The sequence below is a fragment of the Macaca mulatta genome, chromosome 15 (genome assembly GCF_049350105.2).
Source record: "Macaca mulatta isolate MMU2019108-1 chromosome 15, T2T-MMU8v2.0, whole genome shotgun sequence".
Taxonomy (NCBI): Eukaryota; Metazoa; Chordata; class Mammalia; order Primates; family Cercopithecidae; genus Macaca; species Macaca mulatta.
Genome location: NC_133420.1, coordinates 94827869 through 94841642, shown reverse-complemented (window position 1 = coordinate 94841642; position 13774 = coordinate 94827869). Strand labels below are relative to the sequence as shown.

Here is a 13774-nt window from a genome sequence, read left to right as displayed (position 1 = left end):
ATTCATTTACATAAGTTACATGAACAGAGGCTTCTGTGTATACCAACAAAAATGGCAACTCTGTTGCTCTCTGCAGACCTCCACGAGGGACAGAACCTCCTCTATTACAGCGGGGCCTTTGCAAATCAGTCACAGTGGTTGTTTGTAAGGTTCTCGGTGTTGGCAGAGCCTTGTAGGGGGAACATTTATGCCTGGTGTAATAATATACTCACTCCTTCTTAAACCCCCATGTGGAAGCTCCACAGAACCAAACAGGGCTGAAAGAAGAGAATTCAACAGCAGTATCACTGAATAGCCCTAAGGGGACTGTTGATTTTGGAACAACCACATTGTTAAACCTTTCTTGATGCTTATTAAAGTCGTGGTGATGTTATCAAAGTGATGAAGTGTTTTTGCTCAAATTAAAAATAATTTATTAATTAATAAAAACAAAAATGATTGACAGGAATCCTTACAGAGACTGTCTCTGAAAGCACCTGCAGATCAAGCCTGTACTTTCTTTTGTATTATTCCTCCATCAACTTGTCGCTTATTGTGAAAGTGAAGGAACATTTTGACATAAGTGAATGGTGATTGTGGGAGTCAGGGGTTTACATTTCTGCCTTGCTTTTAGTTCCAAAACCTGATGGGAGGTACCATTGACAACTGGAGCCAACAGAGGCATTGGAGGTAGATCCCTTCAGTGGCACTTGTTTGACCAAAATAACATGTTCCTGTGATTTAGTCTCAAAAGCTTAAAAAACATTTTGTTTGCTTGTCCTTGATTTTCTCCAACGTGCAGTACAAAACTAAGCGTGAAGAAGTGAAGCCTCCCAGAGATCCAGAGACGAACATGACAGAAGAGTCCTTCACAGCTGTCATGACAACTGCTATTTCCAAGGTACCATTCTTGTTTCCTGTTCCTCTTCCCCAGGAGACAGGCACTGACTCATGACCAAGTAGGAAATACAGTCAATCCTCGTCATTCACAGAATCTGCATTTGTGAATTCACCTACTTGCTAAAATTTATTTGTGACCCCAAAATCCACACTTATGGGGCTTTCGTGGTCATCCACAGGTACATAAAAAGCAGCAAAATATTTGAGTCACCCGACAGGCACGTTCCCAGCTAAGGTGAACAAAGTTGTGCTCTGCTTTCTTGCTTTGATTCTCATACTGGAAACAAGTGTCCATTTTGCATTGTGTTTAGTATCATCTTTTTTGCATTTTTGTGATTTTCCTTGCTGATTTTGCTGTTTAAAATGGACCAGGGCAGGGTTCAGTGACTCACGTCTGTAATCCCAGCACGTTGGGATACCGAGGTGGGAGGATCACTTGAGCCCAGGAGTTCCAGACCAGTCTGCACAACATAGTGACACTTCACCTCTAAAAAAATGAAAAATAGCCGGGTATGATGGTGCACACCTATAGTCCCAGCTACTTGGGAGGCTGAAGTAGGAGGATCGCTTGTTTAGGGATGTCAAGGCTACAGTGAACCATGATTGAATCACTGCACTTCAGCCTGGATAGCAGAGACCCTGTGTCAAAAAATAAAAAAGGACCAGGCTGGGTATGGTGGCTCACACTTGTAATCCCAATACTTGGGAGGCCAAGACAGGTGGATCACTTGAGGCCAGGAGTTTGAGACTGGCCTGGGAAACATAGTGAGACCCCATGTCTACAAAACATCTTAATATAACCCAGGTGTGGTGGCACATGCCTGTAGTCCCAGATACTTGAGAGGCTGAGGCAGGAGGATCATTTGAGCTATGATTGCACAACTGCACTCCAGCCTGGGTGACAGGGCAAGACTCTTGTTTCAAAAAAAGTAAGCATCATGTTGAAGTGGTCTCCAGGGTTCCTAAGCACAAGATGTTCCTAAGGCATTTGATGTGCCTTAGGGAGAAAATTTGTGCTTTAGAAAAGCTTCATTCAGGAATGAGTTATAGTGCTGTTGGCTGTGAGGTCAATATTAATAAATCAACAATCTATATGAAACAAGGTGTCTGTAAAAGAAATACAACAATGTTATATATTGATTGTTTGCTGAAAAGGATGTGTCCAAGGTTCCCAGAAACATAACCCTGCATTTCCCCCAGGAGCAACGGTTCAGTATTTGCTAATGCAGTGTTCATGGGCACTTTACAAAACATAATTACCAGGAATAGAGAGAATCGACCACAAAGAGCAAATAAATGAGCCCTGTTGCCTCTTCCTCTCCGGGTCTGCTTACAGTAGAGCTGGCCATCTCTAGGAACTGCTGTAGATTTGTCAGATACATAAGCATGCAATGCAGGTCCACAATTCCTAGTCAGAATCTCTCTGCCCAGATGTAATTCGGAGTTCAGAGTTTCTCAGACTTTAGAACGGCCATGTGGTGTATGTACTGCATATTATGCAACCTTCGTAAGTGAGAAGGGCAACAACATGCCAGAATCAACCACATCAATGTTTTTATAACAAACTCATAAATATTCTGCCAAGGAGAGAAATGAACCCTTAGTAGCCAGTAGCCTCATCTCAGTTTAGGATAGGTTTTGCTGCCAAAAGAGTTTGCTATAAACTTATCAATAAAATCCACATGCTTTGAGAGCTTTGGGGATTTCAGAATTGGAGATCAGAATGTGTGGGCCTGCAGTGGTATCTTTGTAAGCCTGTAGTGATTTCTCCTGAATGTTCTCTCAACTTCACACAGGAAGGAATGATTTAAGGAGAAAAGGAGTATTCATTAGACTTAAGAATTCAAATTAAATAAACTACCATTGGCTCCCTGCTTCCTACTGCAGAAAGCCTTAACTCCTCTGACCGGGTTCAGAGGCGCTGCGTGACCTGGCTTCTCTCTAGTTTTCACAACTTACTTCCAGTGGGCGCCTCTCTTCTTTCCAGATCCACTTCCTCCATCACTCTTTATTCTTGCCTTTTGATGTTGTTCCATAAATATTTTCTGAGCACCCTCCATACCCCAGGCCCTGCTGGGCACTGGGATTATAATGGTGAAAAGACAGACGCCAGGCCTCTGTCCTCATACAAAGAATGATGAGTATTACAATCAGGAAGAGTGGGATGTTTGGGGGGCATTCAACAAGGGTTGTTAAATTAGTCTGGAGGCCGTAATGAATGAGCAAGAATTATTCAAGCAGGGTACAAAGGCCTAGTGCATGATCATTTTTGCCTTTGCTTGCCATCTTTTTGAAACATGCTTTTTCTCCTGGCTGCTGATTCCTCAGCCATAGTTTTCCCTAACTTCAAAACCCTCATTCATGTCCCACTCTCCATATGACACTTGTATCTCATAGTTTGGGTGCACAATTAATTACATACCATCCTGCTATTATTGGCTCATGCTTCTCACAGTCTTGTCTCTCCAACTGAATCTTTTTTTTTTTTTTTTTTTTTGAGACGGAGTCTCCCTCTGTTGCCCAGGCTGGAGTGCAGTGGCCGGATCTCAGCTCACTGCAAGCTCCACCTCCTGGGTTCACGCCATTCTCCTGCCTCAGCCTCCCGAGTAGCTGGGACTACAGGCGCCCGCCACCTCGCCCGGCTAGTTTTTTGTATTTTTTTAGTAGAGACGGGGTTTCACCGTGTTAGCCAGGATGGTCTCGATCTCCTGACCTCGTGATCCGCCTGTCTCGGCCTCCCAAAGTGCTGGGATTACAGGCTTGAGCCGCCGCGCCCGGCTATCTCCAACTGAATCTGAAGACCTTATGCTATAGCCATTGCAGTAATACTCTAGCTTTGCCCTAAATATATGTTTGATCATAAGTAAGAAATGACTGGTAGCCCAGTGGCTCCTCAACATAATTTTTTGTTTGTTTGTTTGAGATGGAGTCTTGCTCTATCACCCAGGCTGAATGTAGTGCTGCGACCTTGGCTCACTGCAGCCTCCGGCTCCCAAGTTCAAGCAATTCTCCTGCCTCAGCCTCCCGAGTAGCTGGCATTACAGGCGCCTACCACCATGCCTGGCTAATGTTTGTATTTTTAGTAGAGACGGGGTTTCACCATGTTGGCCAGGCTGGTCTCGAACTCCTAACCTCAGGTGATCCACCTGCTTCAGCCTCCCAAACTGCTGGGATTACAGGTGTGAGCCACCGTGCCTAGCTAACATAATTCTTTACAAACCTAGTTGGCATCACTCAGTTATCTCTCTGTAAATCTCAGGCTATTTGTACCCAGGATAGAGTGAAGAAATTAAGCCAGGCATGGTGGCATGCACCTGTAGACCCAGCTACTTGGGAGGCTGAGGTGGGAGGATCACTTGAGCCCTCCTTGAGGAGTCTGAAGCTGCAGTGAGCTATGATCATGCCACTGCACCCCAGCCTGGACAACATGAGACCCTGTTGTTTAAAAAAAAAAAAAAAGTAAAAACGAATACATGATTCACAGTAGTAAGTATTTAGCTAATTTTTGTATGTCTAAAATCCTACCAATGATAGACTGGATAAAGAAAATGTATACATATACACCACAGAATGCTATGCTACCATTAAAAAAGAACAAGATCATGTCCTTTGCAAGGGACATGGATGGAGCTGGAGGCCATTATTCTTAGCCAACTAACACAAGAACAGAAAACCAAATACTGCCTGTTCTCACTTATAAGTGGGAGCTAAATGATGAGAACACATGGACACATAGAGGGGAACAACACACACTGGGGCCTTTCAGAGGGAGGAGGGTGGGAGGAGGGAGAGGATCAGGAAAAATAACTAATGGATACTAGGCTTAATACCTGGGTGATGAAATAATCTGTACAACAAACCCCCATGACACACGTTTACCTATGTAACAAACCTGCACATCCTGCACCGCATGTACCCTTGAATATAGAAGTTTAAAAAAAAAAAAAAAAAAAAGAATCCTGGCTGGGCGTGGTGGCTCACACATGTAATCCCAGCACTTCAAGAGGCTGAGGCAGGCAGATCACCTGAGGTCAGGAGTTCGAGACCAGCCTGGCCAACATGGCGAAACCCTGTCTCTACCAAAAATACAAAACATTAACTGGGTGTGGTGGCGGATGCCTGTAATCCCAGCTACTAAGGAGGCTGAGGCAGGAGAATTGCTTGAACCTGGGAGGCGGAGCTTGCAGTGAACTGAGATACCACCATTGCACTCCAGCCTGGGCGACAGAGTGAAACTGTCTCAAAAAAAATAAATAAAATAAATAAATAGGCCAGGCGCGGTGGCTCACGCCTGTAATCCCAGCACTTTGGGAGGCTGAGGTGGGCGGATCACGAGGTCAGGAGATTGAGACCATCCTGGCTAACATGGTGAAACCCCGTCTCTACTAAAAATACAAAAAAATTAGCCAGGCGTGGTGGTGGGCGCCTGTAGTCCCAGCTACTGGGGAGGTTGAGGCAGGAGAATGGCGTGAATCTGGGAGGCGGAGCTTGCAGTGAGCCGAGATCGTGCCACTGCTCTCCAGCCTGGGCAACAGAGAGAGACTCCATTTCTAAATAAATAAATAAATAAATAAATAAATAAATAATCCTATTGGTCATCCAAGACCACAGGCATAAAGAATGTTACTGTGCTTCATTATCAGGGTAAAACAGATGGTAAAAGTGTTCACACTGGTAAGTACTTTGTACTTCCTGCATTATTAATTCCTGTCTTTTTTAAGCAGACTCCAAATGTAGCTAGTAGTTAAAATGACCCTGAAAAGCGCCTTGATTCTAAAATTCATAATAAAAATATAAACCGTTCCAGAATAAGAAATCTTTATAAGAAATATTCAAATATGGACTTGTTGAAAGAAGAGAAAGCATGTTAACTTCGGGGAGCAAGGGTTAAGTTTGTTACATGCATAGGTGTTTTTATTATTGTTTTTATATTTTCTATAGTTTTGTTGACTCTGCCTGGGAGATCACCAGTTTATTATGTTTGGTCATTGTATCTTCTCATTTCCAAACCTGTGCTTTCTAACAAGATTATAATCATGAGTCAATATGTTTTCTTGGTTTTGATCCACAGAACAAAACAAAGGAATACAAAATCATTGGCATGTATTCAGATGGCATAAACGTCCTGGGCTTGATTGTCTTTTGCCTTGTCTTTGGACTTGTCATTGGAAAAATGGGAGAAAAGGGACAAATTCTGGTGGATTTCTTCAATGCTTTGAGTGATGCAACCATGAAAATTGTTCAGATCATCATGTGGTGAGCAGACACCGTTTAATATCATTTTGCTTCCCCTGACAATTCTGTCCCCTCAAAATTAGAAGAGGTTTTATGTTTCTCAACTGACCTCATGCTAGAGAAGTTGGACATTTAATATTGAGCCCCCAGAGTATTTTGTGGGGGCTTTCGTTGCTGTTGGTTGTTTTTGTTTTTGAGACAGAGTCTCACTCTGTCACTCCAGGCTGGAATGCAGCGGTGCAATCCCGGCTCACTGCAGCCTCAACTTCCTGTGCTCAAGTGATCCTCCCATCTCAGCTACCTGAGTAGCTGGGACTACAAGCATGTACCACCATGCCTGGCTATTTTTTTGTATTTTTTGAAGAGACAGGGTTTTGCCATGTTGCCCAGGCTGATCTCAAACTCTTGGGCTCAAGCAATCTACTCACTTCATCCTCCCAAAATGCTGGGATCCCAAGTGTGAGCCACCACACCCAGCCACCACTAGAGTATTAAATAATTCCACATATTACCCAGGAGTTAGTTCATGAACAAAAGTCTAGCTATCAACCATTGTCTTTTCCCTCAAAGCCTTGCGAGATCATCTTACACCCAGTCAGCCTTCATGTAAGAAGCAATTCTTTAAAAAATGATTAGAAGGAGTTCATTGTATGTGAGAACACAAAGTGCTTTCCCTATTGTGCCCCATGCAAAAGTGAGTTTCAAAATATTTATAACTGGTACAGCATGGGCACTAACCCATCTGAATGAAAGCTGCCATCCGTGAGCATACCAGTGACACCACTTGAGTGTCTGCCCTGTCCCTGGAAATGCCAAAAAGTCCACCTTTCTTAGGAGGCATCTGCCTCACTTACCTCATATTTAATTGGTTCAACATTATTTAATCCAAAGTGTAGATACGGACAGTGATGTCTGACTGTGGTGTAAAGGGTTCAGTAAAAATGGACAGACAGGTCACTTAATACTGCAGAAACCTCAGCTTCATCATCTGTTAAAAAGGATAATAAAACCTACCCCCAGGGATAGGAGAAGTACATTAAATGAAATGATGCACATAAAATACTTTCCCTAACGCAAGATGTAATGAGAGCTCCACAAATAGAGCTATGATGATCACTTCCAGTACTAATACTAATGCCTCTGTTGCTGATACCTGGGAAACAGATGACCATGGCTAGAAAGAGCCGTATTTGTCAGTGAGGATCAAGCTCAAGTGAGATCTGCAGATATGACAATCAGCAGGATATATATGCACTAGGAACATGGCATGAGGTATGCGCCCTCATCCATAAATTCTGGTGGATTTCTTCAATGCTTTGAGTGATGCAACCATGAAAATTGTTCAGATCATCATGTGGATCTATTCAGATCAACAAGAACCACATGTTCTTGCCAAGTTTGCAAACTATCCTGTGGTAGTTTGGATGGGTAGAATTTAAGGTGCACATAGGTACTGAAAACTAGAGCCAGTATTGTTCACCCAGGACTTGAAACAGCTCTTAGCTTCAATTCTGCATCCCGTGCTCCACCAAGCGAGCATGCCAAGCCGAGGGTGCGCACACTGGCCTGTTCCTTCCCCACCAACCCAGCATGAGAAAACACTTGCTGACGGAATCATGCCTCTGTTGTGCTTCCTTTCCAGTTATATGCCACTGGGTATTTTGTTCCTGATTGCTGGGAAGATCATAGAAGTTGAAGACTGGGAAATATTCCGCAAGCTGGGCCTTTACATGGCCACAGTCCTGACTGGGTATGTCAGACTCAAGAGAAGAGACAGAAAGTTCCTTTAATCCAATAGGATGGCCACTGGGAGGTTGGGTTTCAGTTGGTTAAAACTGGCTTCTCCCCTATGTGCTGGGAAAGATAGGGTTCAGAGATAAGACAGCAGGGGGAGGAGGGCTGCCCTTTAACAGCTATACTGTAGGTGGATCATGCTGTGCTAATTGTCAGCTCTTGGCAGAACAGCCTGGACCAGGCTTTGTCACTGCCTTTATTGGTTATGTTAAAATAATTTTTTAAAACAAGAGAGAAACCCACTTGTAGCCTCCCTTGGCTCTCTCCTGGCCTTCATTTCCTTAAGAATGTAAACTAGCCAGGCAAGTAAGAATAGCCTCCATGCACCTTGAACCTGAAAGAAATTAGCAAGGGCCTAAATGAAATCAGACTTGAGCAAGTAGGAGCAGGATGGCTGTTGGTTCAAAGCAGGGGCTGTTAACCACCACCATGGCCTGCACCATCAGAGTGTCAGAGAGGGTGCCAGGAGAATCTCGAGGCTAGGAGGAATTGTGCGGGCCTTTTTAGAAGCCATTAAACAGGAAGGCAGTAGGGGTTGGGTAGTTTGCATATTTATTATAGCCTAGCTATTGAGGTGGGATAAGATATGAATGGTGCCCCTGGACACCTAGCCAGGGGCAGAATATGTCACATATGCTAAGAAATATAGACTAAGGGAATAAGTAAATATTATTGATTTGACTCCCACAAGTCAATACCTACAAGCACCCAACTTGAGCAATCACCTCACCTATTGGAACTTGATCGTATTGGAGATTTCCAACACAGCACATTTGGTTCTTAATCTGTGTTTCCCAAAAACACAGCCCTGCCAGCCAACACAGAGGTAGATTTGGTCCCTACAGTGTGAGGACCATGGTGCCAAGGGAGGCGGGACCTCCACCTCACTGGAGGCCACCCTGCTGTAGGGCTGCTGAAACAGGCAGTGCCAGGGATTGTGTCTCAGCAGTGATGTGGCTGGGGTGTTTGAGCTGAGCCATTTCATAACCAAGTTCTGCTGGTTTCTATTCTGTCACCCCAGCTAGGTGTCTAATGGAAAACTAAAAGTCAGTTCCTCATGGTTTTTAGCTACAAGCTCTCTATCGAGAAGATCCTCTCTCCAGACCTCCAGGATCTGTAATTTTGATGACCATTTCCTATTATTTCAAACACACATAACTGATCTGTAGACTGTAAGCTGCCAGTTACGTATATATCTATCTGCCAAATGAGTCTCATTTCTTAAGCCCCCTAGTTCATGTAACCTGTGTATTTCCATGTGAAATAAGGAACAGTTTGAAAAGGCAGGAATAATAAAGAAAAGAAAGTCCATCCCAAATTATGGCTGTGGAATAGCTGAGACTTTTTTCCTTACTGTAAATCTGACTTCCCTCTTAGACAGTGGGTGCCACCAGCAAGACAGCAGCTTGGTGCAAGGAGTGGAGGGGGTAAGGACTGAGCGCTGTGATAAGAGGTATATGAGGTATAGTGTAGTGGTGACATAGAGGGTACAAAGGAAAGAAGGCTCAGCCCTACCTGGGGAAGTGAGGGAAGGCTTCCTGGAGGAAGGGGGATGCCTAGCTGAGTGTTAGAGGAGAAGAATTCAGCAGCAACAGAAGGAAAAAAGGGCATTTTTGTGCATGTGGCAGGAATAGCACACCCAGGGGTGTGGCAGCATGATATAATTCTGTTCTGTGAAGCCTTAAATTTGGATTCAGCTACTGGCTTTGTCATTAACTCTGACAAGATGCTTCATTTGTTGAGTGAGCCTCTACACTCTCATACATGGAATGGGGACGTATATTCCTGCCCTACTCCCATTTCTCATTGGGCCATTATGAAAGTCAATTTTATAAATTAAAAAGATGTTTGATAAAAGGATTCAGTGTGGGGAGGTGGTATTATCTTTGAAACTTTAATTTCTCTTTCTTGTTTACAGGCTTGCAATCCACTCCATTGTTATTCTCCCACTGATATATTTCATAGTCGTACGAAAGAACCCTTTCCGATTTGCCATGGGAATGGCCCAGGCTCTCCTGACAGCTCTCATGATCTCTTCCAGGTAAACAGAAGAGGGGTTTCTGGAAGAAGCCTCCAGACTCAATGTCATCAACTCTCACCTCACTTTACAAAACAGACTCCAGCTTGCGGTTTTTGTAGCTGCCTTTGAGAAATGGCCTCCATATTCTCTGTCCCTGGCCCTGAACACATTGCTTCACGCTGTTGCATATTTCCTGCCCTCTTAGCATGGCCTGCAGCTCAGGAAGGGGTTATGGCATACCTGGGAGCAGCGGTGGGCACAGCACCTTCTGATTCGTGGACCTGCCTAAAGGGCCAACATGCTTTGGATCCTTTCTTTCATTTTGTTTTGTTATTTTCTTTACTTTTCTTGACAAGATTACCCAAAAGGACCCTTTATTTACTTTTTGGAAGAGAGGCATGGCTTCAGGCAGGGACTGAGGACCAGCATTTCTAGACCATAAGTTCCTTTCTCTTTTTATCACACAGTTCAGCAACACTGCCTGTCACCTTCCGCTGTGCTGAAGAAAAGAACCAGGTGGACAAGAGGATCACTCGATTCGTGTTACCCGTTGGTGCAACAATCAACATGGATGGGACCGCGCTCTATGAAGCAGTGGCAGCGGTGTTTATTGCACAGTTGAATGACCTGGATTTGGGCATTGGGCAGATCATCACCATCAGGTGGGGCGTGGTGTCACATTCATTGTCATCGGTGATATGGGGATTACTGCCAGTAAAAATGGTCTGTGAAGGGACACCAAGAATGTCCCAGTGATGAATTCTTTTTCTTGATCTACAAAGTACCTTCCCAAGATTAAATACAACTATATCCTGGTATGCAAGATTTCTGCTTCGGGGTCTGGGTAGCCAAAGCCATCACCTGTGCTCGGTTTACTGAAGCCGGTAGGATCTAGGCACAGGCCAGCACAAAGACTCAAGGCTGAGTAAGGGCCAGTCCCTGCTTTCAAAAGATCCCTGCTAGATTGGGATGCACATATCCAAATGAATGCTGAAGACCCTGATGAGGGATGTAAGAGAACTCTGTATGGTGTTCACAGAGGACTCCAGAGAGGGAAGGGCTGGTTCTAGCTGTGAAGGTGAAGGATGGCTTCCCAGAGGAGGGGAACATTTAGCTGAATCTTAAAAGAATAGGAATTTAGCAGGCAAAGGAAGAAGCTAAGAGCATCTGGGGTGGCAGAAATAGCTTGTGATGCAGCCATAGGCTAGTTACAGCATACAGATTTCTTGCTATGGCTGGCATAAAGGATACAATGTGGAGAACATAAAGGAATGAGGAGACAGGGGTCATGTCATGAAAGGTTTTGTACGAAAAGTTTGTGGAAAGTTCTTAGATGCTTTGTCACATTGTGGACATATTTGCATTTTATTTATTTATTTATTTATTTATTTATTTATTTATTTATGTTATGCTTTGAGATGGAATTTTGCTCTGTTGCCCAGGCTGGAGTGCAGTGGCACGATCTTGGCTCACTGCAACCTCCACCTCCTGGGTTTAAGCAATTCTCCTGCCTCAGCGTCCTGAGTAACTGGGACTATAGACATGCACCACCACACCTGGCTAATTTTTGAATTTTTAGTAGAAATGGGTTTCACCATGTTGGCCAGGCTGGTCTTGAACTCCTGACCTCAGGTGATCCGCCCACCTCAGGCTCCCAAAGTGCTGGGATTATAGGTGTGAGCCACCGCGCCTGGCAGATTTGCCTTTTACAATGATAACTGGCAATATGGCAGATGTATTGGATGGGAGCAGGGACCAAATCTAGGAAACCAGTTAGGAGACCATTGCAGAAGTCCAGGCAGGGTATTAGAAGGCACTGACACTGAGGTTGGAGAAGAGCTAATGAATGGAAGAAGCATCAGCTGGATTCAGGGTGAAAAGCAAGGGAATGCTAGGATGACTCCCAGGATTGGTACATGATTCCAAATTGGGGGGTGGGGCTTACCAGAACAGGAACTAGTGTAAGAGAAGCACATATAGGTAGGAAAGATAAATAGTTAATACTTTTTGACACACTGAATTTGAAATGCCTTTAAGACTTCTAGGTGGACACATGCAATGAGAAATACAGGTCTGGCTGAAGATACAGACATCAGGGACATGAGCTTAATGATGGTCTTCAAATGTATGAGTCACAAGTTATTGCTTGTATTGGAATCACAGCTACATCGTGATTAGCTGTGATCTTGGGCAAGTGACTTGAATTTTTAAGCTCCTGTTTTCTCATCTGTAAAATGAGTAATAGTACCTACAACTTATTCAAATAGTGGCAATTAAGTAAGATGCATATAAAATGCTTATAACTGTGCCTATGTAGTGAGCACTCAGTGAATGTTGAAAGTGGATGACATGACGTAGGGAGAGTTTGTAGAGAAGAGAAGGAGATTAAGGACTGAGGCTTGGAAAATCCTAATACTAGAAGCAGGTAGAGAAGGGAAAACCCAAGAGGCAGAGGGAGAAGGACAGAGAGATGGGAGGGAAGCCAGTAAACCTTGGTATCATGGAAACCCAGAAAAGAGAGATTTTCAAGGGTGAAATGGTCCACAGAGTCAGTTGCTGCAGAGAATTCTAATGAAATGAGGATAGAAATTGTCTGCCCAAGTAGATGGTAGAACTGTCATAAGTGGATTTTGCCAGATTTGTTTCTCCAGGACAGCACTGTTTAATACGGTAACCACTAGCCATGTGGCCCACTGAATTGGATAGCACAGACATAGAATGGTTTCATCATTGCAGAAAGTTATTTTGGATAGCGCTATGTTAGAGTAATAGGCTGGGATGAGAGTTAACCTGAAGACTTTTGTTCAGTTTAGAATGGAAGTTTAAGACTAAACTCGTCCCTAGGCCTGCTCAAGGTTGAATCTGAACTCTTTAGAGTTAATTCATTCTTGTATCCCCAGCCTAAACATAAATTCTAGGCATAAAATCAGAGTTTGTTAACTAACAATGTTCTAACACAATGCATTTTTTAAATCCTCCCCACCCCTAAATCGCGAAGTATTTCTGTTGGCTGAAGACAAGTGCAAAATACACCATTTGGCACACCAGCTGGAGAACTATCCCAATGCCGTGTAATCTATAAAAAAGTGTTAGTGGCTAAAGAAGCCTGTGCCAAAGAGATTGAGTAAAGTCATGTAATTATAACAGCAGAGAGTATGTCAAAATTGAAACCTTGAGTCATGCCTGAGAAAGTTTCTGCTCCACAACCACCCCTGTGCTTCCAACAGTTGTTACTTTTACATTTCCAAGGGTTTTTTCCCACTTCCCTCACCCTGGCATGTGGAACCCAGTCTTCACTGAACTGATTTCCAAGGAGTGGTTTATGAGGTGCCAATTCTTTTGTGTATTTGCCACTTTATGATGAAATCCCTCCCTCTTTTTTGGTTATAAGTTTTCTAGATCTTTCTAATCATTTTTTAACCTCACTGCCAGAGGAATGAACGCTGGGCCTAGAGGCTAGTCAATTCACATTAAAGCCTCTCTCCCTACTCTCTGGTGTGTTCTTAAATCAGATTTGCTGGTAACTACTGGCCCAGAACCAATAACAACTGTGAGACCCAAAGTAATCATTCGCTTAAAATTTAAAATCCTCACTGGCTCTACATGGGAAATAATAAAGGTTGGTTTTACTTGACAGTTACCGTTATAGTTCACGTAACTAACGGTTAAAGAGATTTTTAGACCCAAAGTATATTTCTGTGGACTGGATGTCAAAGAAACATAGGTACTATCTACCCAAAACATACCCTTTTGTGGCTTTATCATAATACTCAAAGGTTACAACTGATTGAAAATTGGTGTGAGTACACGTGTCAAAATGAAAAAAAAAAAAAAAAGGATAAATTG

At 43.5% G+C, this 13774-nt stretch overlaps 1 protein-coding gene across 1 annotated transcript in view; it reads left to right on the top strand.

The window, feature by feature from the left end:
- SLC1A1 (solute carrier family 1 member 1) overlaps positions 1 to 13774 on the top strand; it is a 91592-nt gene that overhangs the window by 70069 nt on the left and 7749 nt on the right. Inside the window, 5 exon segments of the mRNA NM_001265831.1 lie at positions 782 to 880; positions 5951 to 6135; positions 7757 to 7864; positions 9827 to 9949; positions 10396 to 10590. Coding sequence (NP_001252760.1) covers positions 782 to 880; positions 5951 to 6135; positions 7757 to 7864; positions 9827 to 9949; positions 10396 to 10590 — 710 coding nt within the window.